This window comes from Apis mellifera, linkage group LG2, assembly GCF_003254395.2.
Source record: "Apis mellifera strain DH4 linkage group LG2, Amel_HAv3.1, whole genome shotgun sequence".
NCBI lineage: Eukaryota > Metazoa > Arthropoda > Insecta > Hymenoptera > Apidae > Apis > Apis mellifera.
The window spans coordinates 7,813,192-7,838,423 of record NC_037639.1 but is presented as its reverse complement, the minus strand read 5'-3'; the positions used below and the strand labels follow the sequence as shown (position 1 = coordinate 7,838,423).

At 29.1% G+C, this 25,232-nt stretch overlaps 1 protein-coding gene across 5 annotated transcripts; it reads right to left on the bottom strand.

Annotated features, from left to right (window-relative positions):
- Positions 1-272: 272 nt before the first annotated feature.
- On the bottom strand, positions 273-23,986 carry LOC100577268. 5 transcript variants are annotated; one of them, XM_006563745.3, is made up of 4 exons: positions 23,502-23,986; positions 7,130-7,380; positions 2,124-2,371; positions 273-1,454 (listed from the first exon to the last, which is right to left on the bottom strand). In XM_006563745.3, the coding sequence occupies exons 2-4, from the start codon at positions 7,376-7,378 to the stop codon at positions 1,451-1,453; spliced, it is 501 nt and encodes a 166-aa protein (XP_006563808.2). In that variant the 5' UTR covers positions 7,379-7,380; positions 23,502-23,986; the 3' UTR covers positions 273-1,450. The 5 variants fall into 5 exon arrangements, with proteins under 5 accessions (XP_006563808.2, XP_006563809.2, XP_006563807.2 ...); XM_006563746.3 differs by lacking the exon at positions 23,502-23,986 and adding an exon at positions 14,765-15,135; XM_006563744.3 differs by lacking the exon at positions 23,502-23,986 and adding an exon at positions 14,376-14,730.
- Positions 23,987-25,232: the final 1,246 nt, after the last annotated feature.

Below are 25,232 nucleotides of genomic sequence, written 5' to 3'. Positions count from 1 at the left end.
TTTTTATTTTGAAAAATTACAATCACGCGATATTTCTTAATTTTATGTTGCAACTTTTGAAATTTTCCACTTGACACAGTTTTCATCCTTCGATGACAAAAATTTAACAAGATATTATTCCAATCCGTATTGTAAATTTTAATACGCCAAATAAATTTCAATACGAATCTGTTAGAATGAAATGGATAAAATTTTTCGATCAATATTTTTTATTCGTTATATATATATCTACATGATGGAAGTGGATTGTAAAGAAGGAAGGAACTCTCGAATTTAAAATTTGTATTATCATTGTATTTTGCATTTTCATTATAAAAAAAGAGTCTTATTTCACAAAGCAACGTCATATTCGACATAGTGACGTATAATTCTGCATCATCTTATATATCACAATAAAATGGACGTGCGAATGATTTTTCGCATGTGGTATGTACATCGTGTAAAATGACAATCATCGAAATCATATGGCAAGCAAACAGTTAATCTCCGCTAAAAAGCCGCACGATTGTCTTAAGCAATGAAATTTGGAACTTTTCCAGTTCCTACGCTCTTTTTTTCTTTTCTTTTCTTTTTTTTTTTTAAGGACACCTATTTTTCATCTTTTATCCTTTCTCATCTCTCAGGATCTTTTCAAATTACTCGACAACGGTGAACGCCGCCATTCTTCAACAAGGAATACGAAATCAGATTTTGTTCAGATATAATATAATAGGCGCAAGAAACGTTATTATCGAAGATTCGTATTTGCTATTTTAGACACTCTCTAAATTAGCCAGACGAAATCAATAATCGTGCCCAAGTTACGGGTTCAAGTTCGCTTGAAGTTTCGACAGTTTTGCAATTAGTTATCGAGTCATTGAGTATTTCGTGCAAACATTTAGGCTTGTCTCTCTCTCTCTCTCTCTCTCTCTCTCTTGCTCTCTCTGTAATAATAGGCGCTTTGCGGAAGGCACAATGTTCACATCTCCATTGACTCTTCTTCAGTTCTTCTCGGTTCTTTTCGTTCATCGAGTTTCTTGGGAACGTTCGACGATTCGCCATCTTCGTCTCTTTCACCATTTAGAGTCCATCGATCAAATCATGATCGATTAATTCAGTTGACGCTTCCATCTTCGATTCTATCTTCGATCGTGTATCGTTGTGTTGATACAGTGACAAATGCGGTGCCCTGTATGGAGGACTTGCTTGATTCATTGAACACAAATCTTTAATCTATTAAAACAAGGCCCGGTGCCATGACGAGATATAATTATCCGTCGTAAATGGTTGTTTCGGAGTGCAACCCCTATCATCTATGCTACACATGTGACAGTTACACACAAATGACGGAGTTCTTCGCACCCTTTTTTTGTACCCGGGCAATCTGTAATTTGTATTGCAATACGCTGGACCTCCAGCACGCCGCAAGCCTTTCGTTTAGTTGCGATCATTTTTGCTGCTGCCAAATATCTCACCTGGAATGGAAAAAAAATATTCAAGTAAAGGAAAAATCGATGATCCAATGATTTAATTATTTTATTGAGAAGTTTAAAAGTTTAAATTATTATTCACTGATAATTATTCTACAACAATTATAGTCTCGTGTTACTGCAATTAATTAATTTTCATTCCTGTATATTATTGAAATTCGCTTCCTTTTTGATTCAAAAAAAAGACAGCAGAAAAAGATCTTATAGAAAAGAGTTTAAAAAAGACAAGGAAGTGTTAACAATGTTCCATTATCTAAACTCTTCAATTCTTGTCTATTACTTGAGCAAAAGATTCTAAGTAGTAGGAAGTATTAGTTAATTCCAGTCATAAATTCTCCAGACAGGTTAAGCTAGATTGAGATTTACTATAACTATCACTGTATACTCGCCATGACGTCACTAACTTTTATAGAATAACTGGTAATACTACTAGTCGGAACAACTCCGAGTAGCGAAATCGCGTCATAGTCCTTCCCGCCATGTATGTAATTCCCTTTCTTTGTTTCACCCCTATCTTTCAACAACACGACAGACAAGTTAAATAGTTCTCACGAACAATTTACGAGAGAAATTATTCATCCATTCTTTTTATACATTCTCTATCCCACGTTAGAACGATCGATCGTTTCATTCAAGTGTAAAAATAAATTTTACCTCGCGTAAGGCGGCGGCGGTGACGGTGTAGGGTCCCTAGAAACGATCTCCACTGTTCTAGGGACCATGGTGTGCACAGTTGGCAACGGCAACGTGCTACTATTGTTCCTAAATAGGTGACTAGGATTTAACTTGATGGCATCATCGTAGCTAGGTGGCGCATCCGTGACCGCCTCGTAATCTGGTGGTTTTTGCCTGGATACACTAGATGGTTCCTCGATGGAGATTACATGGATCGGATCGTCTATCTGAAAGTAACAAAATTACACTCAATCGAGGATCTACAAATCGAGAGAGAAGTAAATCGATGATCGACAAATTTCTATAGACATATTTCAAAGTATCTATCACTCCAAACGTCTACGAACGATCAATTTCTTTCACCTTTCGAAACTTTCGACTTTTCTTCTTTCATATCCGAATCGATTCTTATCGCTTTAATACTTTACAACGACATTACGCATTCGACTGCAAGGATATTAACCCCGAAATGATTATTCTTCTATATATATCGCGGTTGGTCTATAGATATCCACCTACGTGTTCGCCTCGACACTCTTTAGAAACTTTATAGCTGGCCGGATCTAAGTCACGAAAGGGCGCGCGTTTACCGCAGAGTTACGTATCGCGGATACAGTACAGGATGAAAATAGCGACGGTTATTCGAGGCTATAAAGAAAGAAAGCTCCGCGGAAAATTGCATAATCGTACAGGTTTGTATCGTTAGGTGAATGACTGAGAATAGTACTAATTTTTCTTCTTCGGATTCGAATCGACATTCTTTTTTTTTTTTTCTCCTTTCGCCAGATGAGACTGCGTTGACTGCACCATTTGCAGTGCAGATATTTTGCAACGCTGGCAACGATCGTTCGAGCCATGCTATCTCATAATGCCATTTCGTGACTATTCCTTCGTTGAGGAATTGTTTCACGTGTAATAATTTATTCGAGATGGAGATGTCACGAATTTTTACCGTTTATAATGTTACATTTCATCGAAATTTGTAGAAATTACATTTATAAAAATTCAAGCAAGTGAGAATTATTTTATCAATCTCTCAATGAGCTGTTCGACGAATCATCTGTTGGAACAATGTTCTCATCGTGTAGAACTCATTATGTAGAAACAGAAAATGAAGAATCGTGAGAATAAATATATATTTTTATCTATGTTTACTTCTTATATGATACTTCTATGCAATTAATATTATGTAATAATATTATTTATAATTATTAAAAATTTCAAGATTGATATAAATCTTGATATATCATGTTATGTTTCACAATAATAATCAATTAATATTTTTAAGTAAATCTTCTAATTAAAAGTTAATGATCTGTGATATAATTGATATTAAAGTTAAAATAATTAATAATTGAAGGCATAATATTATTTTATACTAATAGATTATTACATCACAATATCTGAGAAACGTGTTGAATTAAATATTTTTTAGCAAATCATAGATAATAAAAAAAATCAGAAATAACAAACTTTTGATTACGACATCATCGCATATTTTCTCATTAATGAATAAATAAATTCAACATTTTCTTTTTATCGCATATAATACGATAAAGAAATTCTATTTCTATTTCATTATTTCTTATATATTTAAAAAATTATTTTCTAAATAAAATTAGTTCTGTTAATCGTCAAATAATGATATAAATTTTCAAATTCTCGTTTAAAAGTAATTATACAAGAGATAATTGGCATCCGTCTTATCCTTCCATACATGTCAATTGCATCTATGACACGGTAGAATAATTGAAGGATAGCCGTTGATAAATATAGATAGGTGCTTCCGGGTGAATATCCTTATGGCAATAGATAAGTGCACTCTAACTATCAGCGACCTCCTTTATGCATCGAGCCGCAGATAGACCTTTGCATTTCTATTGTTTCCCCGTGTGCAACGAAAAGAGGAACGGCTGCTATTTTGAGCCGAGATTATACTACGCCTACATACCGTTTTAGAAGCAAAAAAAAAAAAAAAAAAAATAAAGAAAGAAAGAAAGAAAAAAGAAATGAAAAGAAAGAGAAAGAGAGAAACGAAGGAAAGAGAGAGGGAAGGATATGAGTTTTCGAGATCAAAATTTTTGCACGACCAAGATTCGAGTGAAATGAAAGTGCACCTACAATGACACAGGAAGAACAAAAGGAGATATTACGAACAAAAATAGAACAGCGATAAAAGACTTTGTCTAATGAAAATCGGAGAACATGAGATTTCGATCATCATTCACACGTTTCTGAAATTTATATAAGTCTTATTAAGATATTGTGATATTATTCTTCATTAATTCTCTTAATACAATGGAATATATATATATATTTTTTATTTTAATTTGATAATCGTATTTCCTGCTCGTGTAATTTTTTATAAAAGAATATTGCCAATATAAGTAATAAAATTTTAAAAATAAAAACTTATTTTGAAAAAAAATAATGTTAAAAATAGATTAGGTACACGTGCACTTCTAAGTAATGACTTTAATAGGCCTTAATGTAAGTAGGCACATCTCACTTGCTGTTCTTACATACGTTTATAAACATGGTTAATATTGAACTTTATTAACATCATCGTATCATATTACTGGTTTATTATGGATTGCACATAAGTACCTATCGATTTATTGATTCTTATTTATCGATATTGCATGTTATATTTAAGTGCTTTTAATGTTACAATCATTTTTTTTTTCGAAAAAACGAAGTCTTTAATTTAAAAAAAAAATTACTATTTTATCTTCAATTTACTTAATTATAAAAAATCGTGATTGACACTATCAAGATGGATTTTACACGATATAACATACATTTTTTTATCAAATTCTCAAGAATAATAAATTGAGGAAATTCATTCTTTGTATTTTTATCTTATAATGTAATTTATTTTGTCTCTCTTATTATTATTAATCATTCAAATTTTTTGAAATAAATAAATATTATTACTTCTTCTAATTACAATCTGATAATTACAATTAACGAAGCATAAAGTAGTAGTAAATATTAAAAAAAATAATAATCATAACATGTTTTACATTAATTAATCACGACAAAAAAAAAATTCCTCCACGATTATCCGAGATGAATTCCTAAAATGAATAAATTACCATATAAGTTTCATGATGCAACATGCTCGTTAAGGAGAAGAGAAATTACAAAAATTAATCATCGATCGTCACGTTTGAAATATCGAGTTTAATCGTCGCGCGTAAATTTTCACTTCAAGAAAGAAATGGGCCTGCGCGAAAAATTCACGACAATTAACGCCGATTTACGAAAGGCCACATGGCGTGTGTTAACTACTTCGAATTTATGGTCCATCAAACGATTTATGGGGTGAGATAAGAGGCGTAGCAACAATTTCGATCGTCCCATATTATTTTTATCTCGTAGCCTGTTTACAAACGCTAGGGTAATTACGACTAAGTCGTATATACTATTACTCATGTCTATAGAGATACCGGTTCGCGATCTATAATAGGGGGTTGACCCGAATCGATCTGAAAAACGATGTAATCTTCTGAGGTCTCAATCAAGAACACACGGTTTCGAAACCCTTAAACTGCGATGAAACGGTTGGTAAATCGAAACGCGGAGAAAGGACTTTGACGCGTGAAATGGAATCCTCTTGGTTCAATTGCTCTTTCGGTCGATGGTAATTATAGACGGTAACTAGTTGGTTCTTGAGAGATAAGAATTTCTCGGTGTTATATACGTGGGAATAATTATTGAATAGAAATGTTAGAAGAAAGTTCTGATATATATATATTCTTTTCTCATAAGAAGAATGATAAAAATAAATAGAAAAGTATAATTCTTTCCTACATTTGTTTAATTGGATGCTGTCAAATTCTTAATTTTTTCTCGTTAAAATATTTATTTCACATCTGATCTGAACAGTTCATGAATCTATTCATAGTATCTTCATCTGGCATTTACTCAAAATGTTATGCATACGCTACACTTTGTCATTACTGTTGACTTAGTAAACGAGTAAAATTTACTTGTAAAATTTTACTTGTTTTCATCTATTTTTATCCTTAGTTGGTAGAATATCTTAAAGATATAGTACATGGGTGTATCAAATGTATCGATACACGTGACTAGTTCTTAAGTTGCTTGAAATGTAAAGACGTGTAACGTAAAAGAAGAAGCATATATTTGATTATTGATTTCAAATTTTCTTGGAAGATAGTTGTTTGCACGGGATTAGGTTTCATCTATTCGATCAATGGAATAAAATCGTATGAAATTATAATTAATTGTTATGATGTGTCTCATCCGAATTCATGATTTCAATTATTCAATAAAATCAATAACAAATAATTTATCTTTCGCACAATTGAATTAATATTATTTGATGATATCAACAATGTTTCACTCAATGTTTTACTCAAAAAAGAAAAACTTAATTATGAAACAAATGAAGTGTAAATAAATTATCTATTCTGTATAAAATTCCCTATATTTACAAAGACAGATGAGGATGTATCGCTATATTCACTACTTCTCCAATCATCTACGAGACTGCACAATCACTTATTCAAAAGTTTGAAATAAAATTATAAAAAAAAAACTTGTAAAAATCTAAAACTTGTATCGCTTATTACTATATTATTAAAATTCAAAATTTAGAAATAAATGGAATACTTCTTCGATCAATTTATAATTAATGATAATTCAATAAATTATTCTGTAAATTAATTTTCAATGTCTCCTTACGATAAAGATGTATATCCTCGTTCAAAAGTTTCAACGAATTTAAATAATAATTTTATGTTAATTTTAATTTTATTATAACAAAATTCGCATACATTAAAATTGCAAATTTCCAATATCGTAATGTGTTTAATAAATTAAGATTTTATAAAGGGCATTACAAGGCTTTTAAGCCGGAATATATTTCTCTTGACTAGATTTGGCTAATCAGTCAAAGGAATAAAACGGTTATCGTTATCGTGGCTTAAAAAAGAGAAAAAAATATGAAGACTTACTTGTGCTGTGATTGGATGATTTGTGTGTTGTGTGTGCATGGCTGCCCTACTTGGCGGTGCGTGCAGCCAACAACACATTGCGGCACATATGAGAAGAGCGCCTGCTATTATGCAAGCAACACCGACATATCGTACCGGTTCGACGTAGTTCTCCGCGAGGCCTAACCAGTTTATCAATGCACCAACGCAAAGGAGAACCATCCCGTACCTGTACGGACGCTGCGAACGCCGCGATTCCTCCAAGGACATTGCTGAAATCAGAATACAGATCAGTTTTATAATTTTCCTCCAATATATGTTTTAAGTCAATGATTCATTCGCGGTTGGAATAAATTTTGGCGGGAAAAATCTTAATTTTTTTTTGGAAGTCGCTATTTTCCTATTGGGATAATCTAAGAGTATATTCTGAAATGGGAGCGTTAATTTATTTTTCTTTTAAGAAAAAGTAGACAACTTTTATTTTGAAATATACATGTGTTCGAATTCTTTGATAATTTTAATTATAATATTATCGAAAGCTTAAAAAAGGAAAGGGCTATTAAAAAAGTTAGAAAAAATAAAAATAAACAATTATTCCAGATTTAAGTTTTAATAACAGTTAGTATTTTCGAAGAGTGAAATAGCATTTATAAAAAAAAATATAAAGTCTAATCTATGAATACTAAATTAAACTAGACAATATCATAAATAACAGTAATGTTTACATAAGGAAACAAACGTTTAAAGTTTCAAAGGAAATTTCAGAGAGAATTTTATTGTTTTATATTTCTTAGAATTTCAGAAATAGATTTGTGACTAATAAGTTTGTAGTAAAATAAAGAAAGAGTATATATACTGTTAGATCATAAAGATGAAAGAAACCGCATTTTGATTACTTAAGTAAAATATAATAAACAAAATGTAATAAAAAACTTTTCGATAATGGGATAAACCTTTAAATATAATTAAAAATTATTTATAGATATATTCATTTTTATAATTTGATTAAATTGATATATATATGTATGTGTGTACGGAAAGTACTGTTTATTTATAGTATTGGTCAATTTTAGAAAATAGAACTATATATAACCTCCGTGAGGATATTGCTATCTATTTTATTTCTAGCTCTATGATATTGATTTCTACAATACGCGATGACACTTTAGATAGCTATTTTTCTGAACTTTGTTTCAGATCATAATGATGGTTATACTTCGAACACGAGTTTTTTTTTTATATTTTTTTATACAGTCAATTTATTCAATCGCCAAACGTGATAAATAAATAATATTCTAAATAGTCGAAGATTGATTTGAATTGCATATTTTTATTTATACTTTTATACATTTATAAATTACATAAAAATGAGAAAAAGTATTATTATGATTTGCATTATTTATCATACGGTTAAATAATAATTTCAATAATTCTTTAATAATAATTTTTTTTATGCAAAATATGAAATATTAATGCGAACAGGTCGATTAAAAAATTTTATCTAGCTTATCTGGATCGAAATTATCATGAATTTAAATTGATTTTGAAATAAAGTCTAGATAACAAAGTTCCATAATAAAATATTTATTTTTCTGAATGTTATACATGTTGATCGTCATCCATGCAACCAAAGTGAATATAAAACATTAGAATATCGTATTTTCGATACATAAAAAGGTACGAAACCCATTCGTTAAAGTGGGTTAGTCGAACAAACCAATTTTTGCTGTTCGGCGCCATCGTACACTAGTGACACACAATAAAATTAAAAATTACACGAACGATAAATAACGGTTTTAGAGAGAAGGCTAACCGTTCCAAAACGAAAGTTTATTTCTGTCACAAATACGTTTATTACCCATCCTCGCATAAAAAAATCCAAATGACATTATTCCCGTTGAAACTGACATATCTTTTAATCAAAATATACTCTGTGTTTTTCACATCTTCGCTACTTTCGAAATGATACGATATCGTTCTATTTTTATCAATCTTTGCAATTACTTATATATCTGTTTATTACACACGATGTATAATATTCAATACGAACGTATTTAATTTTGATTCACATGTTTATTATAGTTGTATCAACATGATACAACTATCCAAAGTTATTTATATTTTACGTTATTTATATTTATCGTTATTTTATCAAATATGAATATTCAACTTCGTAATTTATATATACATATATTTTTTTATTAATTTTTTCAAATAAAGAAGAATCAAAGTTCGATATTACTTAGAATTATTAAAAAAAATATTTAAATCTATGATTCTATGAAATTTTTTTAAATTTCTTCTTGCAATTAAATCGAATAAAAAGTATCGAGACACCGAATTGAATTTCGTTCAAGTTCAATATTAACGAGCACGATCAAACATTTGATACGTTTATTATACGTTATTTGCAATTTAATTCAGATATATTTAACTTCGTGACTTTCACGTTCTCTTACAGTGGTTTCGAATGAAAAGTAATCTCGTGTTAATTACTCTTGATATCCGAGCAAACGTTGAAGTTTGCAGAAGTTCAATGACGCCGACGCAATCAGCGAAAACAGCGCAAACACGATGAAATATAAATCGATCAGCAAGTTTGTTTTGAACGAGGAAATATATTCACGCGTGGAGTAAAAGGCTATAAATATTTTTCGTCTACGAGAGAGAGAGAAAGAGAGAAAGAGAGAAAGAGAAAAGTAGGCTGAACGAGAGAATGAACGTAACGCGAAGGTAGGCCATCTCGACATCGGCAATCCCGACGATCGATATCTGTCACTACTTTGTACCGCCATATGCTATTTTAGAAATAAAAACCGATCAAATATTAACGTGGCCATTTCGCTATCGCGAACAATGTCCTCTATCGAGGTGCCGGTATTTTATTCTTTCGCACGAAATGCGAAAATTTCGCGTAATCGGAATAAAAATAGTTTATATGACCTTTCTGTATTAGGAAGTTGTCAAACTGGGATATTCCGTTGATTTAAAGGAAAAATTCTTTAAAGGAAAAATGGATTAGAAATAAATTATTATTTAAGAATTATAATTTAAATTGATAAAACTCATATCAAGGAAGAATAATTATATAAGAAAGTATAGAATTTATATAGAGTATATATAAATATTATATTTAATTATTCTTTACTGATGAAAGCGATGAAATTTAATTAATTTCGAAATATTATTAAAAATTGTATAATCATTCGAATATTTGAAGAAACAAAGAATGCATCACGTTCTTTTTATAATTTGATTAAAATCGAGAATTTTAACGATTTAAATTAAATGTAAGAAAGTATGCGAAAGCATTCTCTAAATTGCATATAAAAGATTCAAGTATTTCATTCAAGCAAGTGAATTATAAAATTAGGAAAAAGAGAGTATTTCGAGCGTGCGATTTAAGAGAGATGAATGGCTACTAAATAAAAGCGTGATACATAGTCGAACAAGTGAAACGAAAAGAATTTACTTTCAAACTCTTGATATTACACTTTCTCAAAAGAATTAAAAATAAATTTAAATGCATCCGTCACGATTGCAACCGTGTCAAAATTGGACATGTGTCATCGTGACCGTTGATAACCAATGATTGATAATTCCAATACATTTGTACATATCATGCAAAAAAAAAAAAAACTCTTCTCGAATCGCGAAACAATCAAATGTTATTCATGGATGGATATATCGTTTAGACGATTCGAAATTCATTCAAATGGATTTACCATTGAGCTCGTCCATATCCTAATATGGCACTCGTACACTCTCTCGTGTAAATCGTACTTTGTCGTATGTCACACTTCCCGTACGATTAAAATACGACTAAAAACTATATCTATCTGCGGCACACAGAGTTACGTCTTTATATCTGATAACGGGGCCAGAAATCATAAAGATAAGGGATGATATTTTTGTAACTTATCGCCCACTTGTCATAAATAAGTTTGCCTTAATACACGCGAAATGGTTAATCAGATCGTTCCTTTCCCTCGTACATAATGCGTGATTTTTTTCACGTGATTAAGTTGAGATTAAAAAGGATGACGTGACGAACAAAATGGATTTTTAAAATGGATTTTTGATCGGCATACGTGTGAAGGAATAATAAAAAAAAATTAGGCCATTGCCGAGATACGACTGTTGAATATTACGTTGCAACAGAATGAGTAGTAATTATGAACGGAATTTTGTACATATTTGTTCTATGAAAATATAGCGTTACAGTTTATTAATAGAAGTTCAGATTCAACACGAGGTTTTCTTTCCTTATCACAAAGAAGAAGAAGATAAATGATTATAAGAAATTCTGTTTCGAAAATATGAAAGATTTTTGTCACGCTTGTATTAAACATGTGGAAACAATTTTTCAAAATCATTTAGGAAGATAAATATTCGTATCGTTTAAATTTATTATTACTAATTTTAAGAATGGCTCGAATAAATAATTTTATTAATATAATATTTATAATTTGACTATACGCAAATAAACAGATAAAAATAGAATAAACAGATAAAAACATCATATCTATTCCGCTATGTGCAACATCATGACGTGCATAATTATGAAAATCCGACACATGTTTTACGATGAAGGTTGAAATAAAGATAAAGATAAAGATCTGAAAAAAACAAAAAAAAAAAGGAAGAAAAAAATTCCTCTTTTTATTGACCGTTAACAGATACTTCTTGATTTTAATCGATATTACATATACATCATTCAATATAACAAGATGTACTATAATTTATGTACTATTTGCGTATAATTTTCTTGAATATCGATAATTTATTGTATACTATTAATTGATTGTATACTAATTATTACATCTTTTAAGGAGAAATATTGCAAGTTTCGTTTATAACTGTATCTTATATATTTAAATAAAGGAAAAGAATTTTTTATAAATCTCATTTCGTTATTTTTATATCTCTAAATGCGAAATAGACTTTTTCTAAATAAAATCTTTATCCTAGAATTGCATATATCGTTTTAAAGACAGGAAAAAAAAAAAGAAAAAAACAATGGGCATCCGCGATACCGTGAGTTGGACGTGTGAATTTTCCCAACAGTAAAATCGGACTGCGTTAGTCAGACGTGTCTTCTGTCACGGTTTTATCTCCGATTCTTCCTGCGCATAGCGCGACTGAACCGTTATTTTCGCCGCACCACGAACTCATTAATTTTTTGAATGAGAAAGAAAATATTTAGTTTATACATCAGCAATATTTTTTCTTTTCTATAGAAAGGAGATAAAGCATAAACTTAATTGTGTAATCTAATTACGTAAGAAGAAAATTATCGTATAGATGGGCGTGGATTTGACAAACATGTAAGATCTTCGCCTTGATATTTTTAAAAAGTAATCATCTTTCTTACTTGGGTTTCGTTCTAATTTTATCTCTAAGTGTATCGAAGATTAATTAATTCGATGAATAAATTATTCGAGAAAAACAAAAATTATTAATGCCACAACGATTCTTCACACACACAGATTTTAATAAGAATTTAATAATCATTTAAATAACTGTTGAATTGCAATCGACATGCAATGCATCTCTATTAATATATCTTGACAAGTTTTACAAAATTATTGTTTTTACAAAAATTCGAAAAAATGATCGATTATAAAGATCTTATGATTCATTGTATCTTATTTGCAAGACATTAGAATGATGAAATAAAGAAATTACATGATGTGTGAAGTGATGTATCAAAAAATACAGCTCTATGATAATGGAATGACGAAATATTATATTAATATATCATGACAATTAAAATATTATGATATTCTCGTATCATGAAACTATTGCTGTATTATAATATTTTGATATTATAAAAATGTGAATATTATATCGTAAAGTATGAAGAAAAATATGAAGAATGTATGAAGAAGGAATAATGATTTGAAATAAAAATAATAAATAAATTTAGTTGAAAATAAATACAATTCTTTCAAATTGAAATTAATAATTGTTGAATAATTATTTGGCCATAATCTTATTTTAATCGATTCTAATAATTGTGATATTGCAAAATGTATATTACTATGTACAAAAAAGTAGAAAATTTATTTAATAGATAACGAACAATAATACTAATGTTATTTTAGAAAGTCATTAAATTATCATAGGGATATTACTGATTAGACTGCGGTGTAATATTAAATTAATATCCCCTATTTTTGCTAGCTATTCGGTTGATAACACAACAATAGCTCGGCGCTGGGAGCGATGCAAGATAAAACCTTGAGTAATTGCGCAATGTATAAGCAGCCGTGATAGATTGAAATGAATGAAGTGCGTTTATAATAACGACAGCGGTATATAGTAGACTTACGAGTGATTTTGAACGTGAAAATTGTAATAGTACTATAATTATTAGGATAAGTTTTGAATGATGAATTTAAAAATTTATCGAAAACACGGAATAAAATTCTGTATTAAGAATCAACAACGCATAACGATAATTATTACTAGAAAAAAAAATTTTATTTCCGTACGATCATGATGTATTTATAATATTAATCGTATACACATGCATAATTAATCACGAACCGATTTACATATAAAATAAACTGCATATTGCAAATATATCCAATTATATACAAATTGTATAAATTTATCTGTACAGTTTTTTTTTCCCTCGAATAATAACGAGTCAATTGAAAAAACGATGGTTGATTAAATGTGATGTTAAAAATCTTAAAAGCTAATAGGTTAAATTCGCGAACGTAGTAAAAAAGGATCAAAGAATTTGCGTTTTTCATTATACCAGCAGAAATATATCACGAAATAGTACACGTGCGCGCAGGAAACGTGATTCGTGAACGTGAGAAATATGAGTGAAATGCAAAATCTACGAGCCGAATCAGCTCGTCTACATTTGCATCGAAATTTTCTCCTTTCTTCGTTCAAGTATCCACTACGCGACATGCTCGCATGATCGATATGATTGCGTGCCGATTACGATATGCAAAATTTTCATCCAATATGGATCCAATAGCTTATCGCCACTACTACTTTTGTTCTATAGGGAACGAACGATAAAACGAAATGACACGAGGATTAAACGGAACGAAATATGACAAGATAAATTACATAACGTTTGAGACGATAATGGTCATGAAACACATTGGAATCGAGATTCCCCCAACACTTGCAATTTCTAAATGACGCATGCAATGATCACGTTGGCCGAGAAAATTCCCTCATGCATCTATAAATTAAATTCACTATTACGAGGCTAATTTTCTAACAATCTATCGAATACCTGGTATTATCACGTTGGGAAACATTTCTCGTCAATTCTCGTCAACGCGCATCCCCATTAATATTTTCGATATGTAAATTTATCCTTCTTTAAATCGTGCGACGTTCAACATATTAACAAGAACCAATATATCCAGAGGTATAGTTAATCGAATCAACGTAAGATGTTTATTGGATCGTTCTGCACGACAAATAAACATTCATCTTACTTTCGTTTCTGGAACGAGAACACTCCACATACATTTGGCATTGTCGTTTTAAGAAATTTCGAATTAAATCGATACACTGTTAATCGTAAAAATAAGAAAGAGAACAAAAAATATTCGTATATCTCGTTTCCAATAATAACAAAAGAATATTTCGTCCCTTCGACATCCGCAAACGACTCACCGCGATGCACTGGGATTTTAATTGAAGAAATTTCGAATTAAACAGACCACGTGTACACGTGACCCTGCCCCTTAGACTCCAAAAGAAGGAAAATGTCGGATTTTCACTCGTTCGATATCCATGAATAATCGTCATGAAACGTGTTCTTTCAAGTGGAATAATTTCGAGTTATTAATCGTTGCCACGTGCAAACACGAAGTTTCTTGAAAATCAGGAGAGGTGAAAGAAAAAAAAAAAAAATTGGATTTTCGTATCACTTCTTCGTATCTCGTATCTCGCGCACAGTTTCGTGTTCCACGAAACTTCCCGGACGAGGCGGATCGATCCGCGTGCACACTTTCTCGCGTTTCGCGAGCGAAGCGTTATCGCGCGTTGTGCGCCGCTCGCGCGAGCGTGACGTTTCAACGCTCCTCTATATTTAATACACACGATCCCCCGCCATAAATTATTCATGTAACGTTTCCCTGCACAGAGTGCCGTTTTCGACCGACGATTTCTGTCGATCGTTGCGTCAACGGCGTTTGCAACTGGTTACATGGTTACCGGCCGGTTACATGGATTAACCTTAACCCAATTTCACACCTTATGCCACTCTGCTTATGCTCGCTCTGAAAGAAAAGCAAACGATCGAATTTGTTTAGATATACACACGGTGAACTGATGGCCCGTTTAATTGATAAAATGGACAAGCTTTTTCAACGATTCGTTGATACTTGTTGTTGATGTTGAGCGAAGTGGAGTGAATTTGAGAAATATTTAGATTTTGTGTGTGGATGTTCATATTGTCAGATTTTTTTTTTCTTTCTCTCTTTTTTTTTTTCATGTAAATCAAACGAAATTTTAACGTTTGAATTAAACTTGTATAACTTGCAATATTTTTAGTTACTTTTTTATTTTGTTTGATTTGTGTTTTATGATGTTATACTGATCGAAAGATTAGCATATTTTTCATATTTAGTTAGGAAGTTATCCTCTGGAATTAATTACAGAAGTAAATAAATAATTAAGTATAGATTTACATGTATAATCCTCTATTGCATATTCAATAATAATAATGTGAGCGGCCAAGGATATTTTTTATTATGACATATTTTATTCACAATCTTTGAAAAACGAAATCTTTATGTGTAAACATTATTTCTAATTCTTGCTATTCTATTTTCTATATTATATTAACGAATGTAATTAATTTATATTATTTATTTTTATTTTTTACTATGTTTTTGATTCATGTTGATTATTCGATGTAATTATTACAAAAAAAAATGAAAAATCTTTCTTGAGTGGAAACGAATGATATAGCTATCGATTAAATTAAATATGAAAATTAATGCCTTCGTTGTATTTTTCCTAATACTGAATTTCTATTACATTTCATCGATATCAATAGATATGAACTTAGATTTCTTTATTTTATCAATAATTCAAGATGAATAACGATAGTAATTTTTTTTAGATTCATTTTTAAAAAAATAAAATTCTTCATTTTTGTTGATAAAAAATTGTATATAAATACTTTAATATGCTATTTTTCAATTATTTAACATGATTATTCGCAATTTTTCGTTAGCATTGCTACCATTTTAATTAAAAATTCACGATACATTGCGATTATAATCACCGATTATATATCATTTGATAAATGATTGATGGTAATGCTAATCAATAATTATCAACATTGCTTTTTTATTCTACGTTTAAATTGCTTGATTGCAAGCAATTTAAAGTTGATAAAACTAGCGATTATGCCGGTGAAATGGATTGGCCTTATTACAAAACTCTTTACTTTTTCTCGGAATTAACACAATTCGAACAACTTCACGCTCGATGAGATCATTTCTGAAAACAGTTTAAATTTCATCAAAAACACGATTTCGAATAAAGTCACGCCGCTCTTCTAAATATTGATATCGGTTTCATAAAATTGATACAACTTCCGAACGTTACGATTCATCGTATTCAAATAATCACGGATTATCAATTACAACCATGTTCCACGTGTTTGATCGCGATTAAATATTTACGAATAATCATAAATATTTCCTTCAACGAATTGATTCATTTATAAGAAACAGACGTGGTATAAAAAAAAAAAAATAATTGTATCGCAATTGTTATTCAAAGATATTACAAAAAGCTTATTGAAAGATAATCGTGCAAACAAACATTTTTTCGATCGCTGAGTTATCAATCGCTCGTCACTATGTAATGATAGTAAATATAAGGAATTCTTTGAACTTTGATCTCCGTCACGCAATGCAAAACAAATACAATCTCATATAATATTTGCTACAAGATTCACAAATGCATATGACTATGTCTAAAGGTATGAAGTATCTTGAAAATACATTAAAAAATATGTGATGAATAGGATTAAAAGCATGGAATTCCGGAATCAAATTGTCACCAATGATATTTTTTCACGATAATAATTTATAAATATATCAGAATATGTATGATCATAAGTAAATATGGAAAATATAAAAAATGTATAGAATTCAAAAAATATTTTCAATATTATTCCTAATTTCTAGTAAATAATGAGCAGTAATCGTGTTGCTTATATAATAGTTTCTAATTGTATATACAACTGATTACATTTTTTCTTAATCACTTAAAATAGCATAATTATTTCGATAAGTTTATCAACAAATACTTCAAAATGATAACTTAATAATAACATTAAAATTTTTTAAAACGTAGTTGAAAATTATAACATCTACTAACTTTTCGTATTTTTTTTTTTTTTTTACAATATCATTGATAATTTATATTTTTTTATTTTTTTTTTTGTTTTTAAGGAATAATATCTCTTAATAAATGATAATAATTTTGAATGAAAAAGGCTTTGAATGAAAATTAACCGATAAAGGTCATCATTTCCAATGTTAATTTATACATAATATTCATAAAGCAAAAAATTTTGTTTTTCCAATTGCATTCATGAATTTGCATAAACATATGTAATGCAAACACGAAGAGGAAAAATTGATCGATGATTAAATTCGATTAGATTCATCGCCCTGTGAACTGACCTTACTCTAGCTCGGGATGACGAAAAGAAGCAAAGAGGAAAAAAGAATATTTATACTCGCAAGCATCGTAAGCAATGAGCTTACGTCATTAATATCGAGAATTATCGCCAACTTAATAGTCAAGATCATGGCTCTCGTGAAATCAGTCTCTCGAGTCTCGATTTCGTGCCAATTGACATTTCTCAAGGATCGAGAAACGAGAAAATCACAAGAGGATTAAACGAAAGATAGATTCATGACAAGTATCACTCTTAACTGATTAAACCATAATACTATAGTAGCACTTGTATTAAAATGCTGTATTCTGAAATGTGTTTAGAGTCTGATATCTTAGAACCTAGAATGTTTTATATATATATATATATATATATATATATATATATATATATATATATATATATATATATATATATATATATATGTATATACTAAAGGATAGCATATTTAACTAACAGGAAGTCTTATAGTATATCTGATGGTGATTTCTTATTGTTTTTCAACTGATTTAAAAAATCATTCATTTTTACACTTAATTTTCATGAGATGACAGTGTCTTTGTATTTTTATATATTAGAGAAATAAGTGATAGAAATAAATATTTTATAATTGATTTTCTTCTGATTTTGATACATTATATTTTAATAATTAAAGATATTCATATATAAAATATTATTATTTGTAATATTATTTTTAAATATTTGAGATAAAAATTGAGATAAAAGAAAACAAAATAAAATAAAATAAACAATTTAAGATTGGAAGAGATAAACATAATATTTGCCAGAGACATTTTTATCTTTGTATTTTATTAATTATTGAAAAAAACATGTACCAGCTTTCTTATTATTATATAGCTTTTTTTTCCTTCATACAGCTTTACATGTAATGACGCAAAATATATTTCACATGCGCTGAATCGATACAAGAATTGGAAGGATTTGATCTCTAGTTAAGAATAAACAAAATATTGAAAAAATAAAATTTTTATTATGCAGTTGATTTATTTCACATTAAAGATGTGACATTGCCAGACACTTTATTGAGCGATGAAGTCACATGAGCGGATGATTCTCTAATTATTTTAAGCAGCATACGTGCACGTTAATTCATTGGTGAATAGCTTAAACCCTGATTGAATAGAAATTACTTCATTTCTGTTTTAGCTCAAGTAAGGTCATTTTTTTCTTGTTATGCAAATTAACGTATTTATCGTAATATGTATCTTAGATTAATGTTTAAAGATTATAATAAAATTTTATACAATTATATAATACTATACAATATCAAATTTTACACGATTGATCTATATTATTCGTAATTATATGGTACTTATTTTAATAATTACAAATAATATAATTGTGATATATTTTTTTTCTATCCAAGCCAACAGTAAAACAAAAATTAAAACGAAGAAAAATATTATTTAAATCGATTATTTGGCGATAAAGAATTTCAACTCTGTCGCGTCAAAAAACAACAATTGTTTATCTTGAATGGAAATTTCTGTTAAACACATTTTTTCAGTCATATTTAGATATTGTATTTCTTTCGAGATGATTTTCGTCAACGCGGTATAAATATATACTTAAGGCTTCTTTTTATGGAAATAAAAACAGAATTGAGAAAGAAAACAGAAGAACAAATAAAATAAACATTCTTTGTTTCTTGGATAAAATTTGAATGCAGATTGTTGGGATGAGATTTTTCGACAAACTTTTATCTGATTTTCTGCAAAACAAGTTGAACAAATGAATTATAATCAAGAGCAAATATTGTTCTGGAATTTTTAATATTGTCATTATTTAATCTAATTTTAAATGATGAATATAATCTTATCTAAATGATCCTTTTTATTTTCGAGTATAATTAATTAGATATATCAACAAATATAAACATTGTTTTACTATGATCAATGTTTTCAATTATGAAACATAATTATTCATTAAATGATTAAACAATATTTTAAATATAGCATTTTGAAATTTCTTAACTTTCAATATTTAAAATATTCAATTTTATATAATAATTAATTTTTGAATATTGAATATGGAATTTGGATTTATCGAAACTAATTCTTTTTATTACTAATGATATTTTTAAAAAAAAATGAGATTTTAAAAAATTATTGTCTTCATTTTAAATTCAATATAAAATTGAATTAATTTTTCTATCTACGACTGTTTCATCGTTATTTTTAAATTTTGTTAATATTTCAAAAATGATATCGAATATACTGCTATAGTATTTGATAAATAATGACAATCTATACATATGTACATAACTTTGAAATTATAGACTCAAACTAAACGTAAAACGTTCATATATTTATACAAACGAAAGTGTTGGCTATCAAACAAACCTTAGTTGCCGAGGTTGTTGAATTTGATACTGCTTTACCATCGATCCTTCACTATTCTTGCTATCTGTTTCATTTCATCACACACTAATGAAAAAATTTATTAAAATAATTTAACTTAGAATGATCAATTATTTAATTATATGATGTTCATTATATTTTCATATAATTATCATGAAATTATTTTAAAAATATGCAATATTGGTAAAATTTCCATTTTAAATATTTTTATCTTTATAATATTAAAGAAAAGATATTTAAAAAGTTATAATATAATATAAGTTAAAATATTGATCAATATTGATCAAAAAGATTAATAAAATGAACATGTTTTCTAACATTAAGCATATAGTTCTTATTTTACCAATGCTTATGATTAAAAGTATATATATTATTGAAATGTTATATCCGATGATCGTGCAACGATGTAGAAATTATGAAATAGTGAATGGCAATTCTGGATCAATCGTGAATAATTCTTGCTTCTACGTATCTGATTTTGCATTTTGATTTTTCCTCTTTCAGTATTAATTAAGAGCAGGATAAATTCAAAATTTTTAATTGATAACTATTTCAAATACGTAGATGTTTATTACACAAGCTTGAGAAAATTCTACAGGAAATAATAAGTAGCAATAAAGAATAATTAATTAATAAGATAAAAGTAAGGTTAAGAATAATTGAAAATTAAAAACTATCGAAAGTAATCATTGTTTAAGAACGTTATTACATATTGCAATTATAATAATTTGCAATTGCAACACTATTATCAAAGATATTGCAATATACTTGCAATATTGCAAGTATATACTAATCAACTGTAGAAGAATACAATTATTATGTGCTTATCGTCCATATTATTTATCGATTTAATTAAATTATCGCACTAATTCTAATTTTCTTTCGCAATTTCGAAGCGTGCTCTCTGATTTATCGTTAATAAAAATATCAAATTTACTATACTTATCACGTGTTTTAGATCCAGAATATCGTTAATTATAAAATAAATATTACTATTTTCTTTACATATTTTCAACTGTAAAGTGATATATTTACCTTTGAAACAAAGTTCTTCTTATTTTTTATATATTTCTCGATGATTCGAAAATGTAATGCGGTTTTATGTAACGAAATTGAAAAATTTGTTATCATTTTATGATAGTAATATTTATCAATGAAATAATGACAAATTGAAGAATTATAATTAGAATTATAATTATTATATGTATATAGAATTATGAATATAACGAACCTGACTATCAAATATGATTTTTGATAATTTTTAATAAAAGGAAAAGTAATATGAAAAAGGAATCAATATTCGCTATAGATATCAATATTCTAACTATTTAAATTAACTACAAATAGAATTTGAATAGATAAACGCTTTTCCTGACTTTCACGTTTGAATTTGTAAACATAACAAGCACGAACATGTTTCACAAATTTCCTGGAATACTTTAAACATTATCAACATCGGATTACAGAACGATATAATAACAAAAGATAATCTCTTCGACAATTGATGTCTCAAAAACGGAACAATAATGTATATTAAAATATTGAAATACATATAGCTAATATTATTTTAATCACATTGCTCTTCATAAACTGATAAATATTATAATTTAAATGATATTTCAAATAGACATTATTTCTATAAATTTTCTTAAACATAATCTTAATATCAGAGCTTGATTTATTAAAATAATAAAGCTTTACTTTTTAAAATAATAATAATTCGTAACAAGAAAAGGAAACAAGAAATAGAAAGTGATGCAAATTTATAGATAATTTATTCAACTTGTCAGAAATCAAGTTAAACGATAATCACGTTTCTAATGGCATTCTAAAATTTGAAGTTTCATCTTTAGAACTTCTATCGAAACTATCTATTTTTTCTGCATCTTCTTCCATTCTCTTTTTTCCTCTTTTTTTTTATTCAATAAAATCAAAGATGCGTCATGGTATTATTCCTAATTAAAGACACGTGACCAAGAGATGCGCCAATAATCACGTGCATTCAATCAAATCATATGTAACCATGTTAATAATAATTTTTAAGATGGACAGATAGACAATTTCTGCAAGAAAAAAAAAAGAATGATTATATTACGAGTAAGCTATTTATCACCATTGGAAAAACGGTAAAAACAAGGTATATTTGAAAAAAATATGTTCAAGATTGCTAATTAGCCGTTTTGCAATTGAAATATTCCTTGTCTACGACCAATCACGATCGTGCATTCATATTGCATCGATTCACGCCCTCGGAATCAGAAATGTTTCCCATTTTCTTTTATACGTTATTCGTTGGAATATTCTTCGACGTAAAAAAAAGTTTTTTTTTTCTTGTTTCAATCGCAGCATAAATAGTGATACAGGCTTGACGATATCGTGTGTTTCATTAATTCATGAAATAAATCACCACGATTCTCAGATACATTGTGTGTATCGTGGTAATTGGCAACATCGGCGAAAAATCATTGCACCATGAAAATCCTGTCTGACCACTTTCAAGCTTGCATGCGTGTGTTTACCATGGCAATACATGTCGATGATATTCTTAATTCCTGTTTTAGAACGATCGATTTACCCGTATCCGTATCAATGACTGATAATATAAACCAATATTCTCTATCGATCCGTTTTATCGCCGATTACGATTATTAACTCTTTTTCTTATCTGTCTCGTCATGGAGGGAAACGATTATTAGAGAACGTATAAATAGCTTTGCCTTTTTAGAAAGTGTTTTCAATAGTCACTGTTCAGTCGTTTGTTTCGTGAGAATTGTTCATTTTAATGTTTCCATGGACTTTCTTAACAATGAATTTTTCCCATCTTAAGTAAAGTGAAATAAATTATAAATAGCTTTAAGTGATCGAATAGGAAATAACATAGTTTAGATCAAATATATCAGCTTAAATAATACACCAATATATTATTTAAATATATTATATATATAATTGATCAAAAGTGATAATCATTTATTAATAACTATATATATTTAACTAAATATTAACATTCAAATATAATCAAGCAATCGTATCTTGCAGAAGTTTCTCCATAAAAAAATTACAAAAAGGAATATATTTTCAAGATATCAATAAGTAAAATAAAATACATATACAACAAACAAAATATTTTTCGCATACATTTCCAATCTATCGCATCTCTTAACAATTACCACACAACATCGCCAACCAAAAAATCTACCATGCAATTCGCGTATAAAAGAGCCGATCAACGATACGCAAAAAGTTAAATTAAATTCGAGATCGAGTTTCTGTCATGAGTACTCCGAACGAGGTTCGCGAGAGAGTAGAAACAATGTCCGGCACCTACCTCTGGACTGAATGTGGCTATCGACACGCTGCGTCTTGACGGTTCTTTATTTTCACTGTTCCTTTCACAAAACTGAAAATCAATCCACTCGGTCGTGCCGTTTACGCGATACAAGCTTTCGCTGCTCCTCTGTGAAACCTCTGAGAGATCGATCTGTGCGCGTTCGATCGCAAACAACCCCCACACGACGACACCAAGAGAGCGCAGCTCCCACACGGAGAACTCGCCGCGGACTGACGCGATTCTCGCTTCTGCACGCTGTCTAACCCACGGCAGGCCAGTTTTACCGGGCCGAGAGTATAGCGGCGAGAGTATAGCGCGTGTCATTGATGCGAGCGCAGACGTTGCTTTTTCATTCGTTGTGTGGGGAACCCGGTTCTTGAACGTAGCGATATACACTTCATGGACGAGTCATTTCTTTTCTTTCTTTTTTTTTTCCCCATTTCGTCTGGATTCGTCGAATTTCGTTCGGCGATGAGACGAGTAGCGTACGTTTGTTGATAGAATTATGTGTAACCGCGCGATTTCCATGAAAAGTTGTGTTGTTGTTGTTGTCTCGTCGTCTTTTGCGACGTCAGATGGTGGATTGGTGGTGGGGTATGGGAGATAGAACGAGGTCGGATTAAATTATGGAGAATATGAGTAATTTCTTGATGGATTTAGTAGATTCGTGGTTGTTCCTTATTGAGGAATAATTAAATAAAAGTAATAACGAGTAGTAGTATCTTTTTCGTTGGAGTAATTTAAATTTTTATGATTATGAAAGATTATATTGTGGTATTAAAAAAAAATAAATTATAGTAATTGAGATGTTAGGATTTATGCTCATTTGTTTCATTGTTATTCAATGCACGATTACTTTTATTAATAATTGTAATTAATAGTTATAAGATTTATTCTTGGAAGAAGAATTACTTGTACAAGGGTTATGTAAAAATTTTGTAAGATGCACACAATTGCACACAAATATTTAACAAATGTAAATTTTAGTAATTTTTCCTTTTTTTATCTTAATATAAAATGAGTTTATTCTTTTATCGCGACATTTTGCTAATAACTAAATTATTTAGCTGAATCAATATAATGATAGAATGAAACATTCATGTACGATAAAGAATATGAAACAGCGTAATTTAAGAATATACGATTTGCGTCAATTCATAATTGATACACTTGTGTAAATGTTTATAAAAAAAAAAAAAGAAGTTTTACGCTGTATTATGATATTGTTTATTGATATTGCGATTCATATATTTTTTTCTCAGATTTCTTGAATCGATATGTATAACAAATAACTGTATCCAGGAATTGATTCCTTCATTGTTATTATTTTACACATTTTACAAATTATATCTTATATCATATCATATTAATTGAATAATTTTCAATTTTTTTTTTTTAATTTACTTGATTCAATATTATTACTGATAAGTAAGAATATAAAATTTTGAAAAGTTTCCAGAAAGACCTGGATTATTTCAGAATCATCCAAAAAGTAAATATCATGTGAGGTATCTTGTATTTCATTTATATCTTTATATCATCAGAATACCTTTGTAATACACGTGTACATACGTGTATAATAGAAATGCAGAAATGTAATAAAAATTACAATTAGGGTTTAAATCTCGGCTCCCATCGTGTTTCGATACACGTGTATTTGAATATTCAACAAATATGCGAAATAGAAACCATTAGCGATACGTGTCTAACTTTGATCGTCTGGAACCG

What these genes read in the sequence shown, in the direction of transcription:
- LOC100577268 (XM_016910914.2), bottom strand. Translation starts at nt 14,400, where the DNA reads ATGTTTCCCAACGTGATAATACCAG. An exon ending in TCCCAACGTGATAATACCAG is followed by an intron (nt 7,381 to 14,375) that starts GTATTCGATAGA and finishes TTCTGATTTCAG; the next exon opens with CAATGTCCTTGGAGGAATCG. An exon ending in ATCATCCAATCACAGCACAA is followed by an intron (nt 2,372 to 7,129) that starts GTAAGTCTTCAT and finishes TGTTACTTTCAG; the next exon opens with ATAGACGATCCGATCCATGT.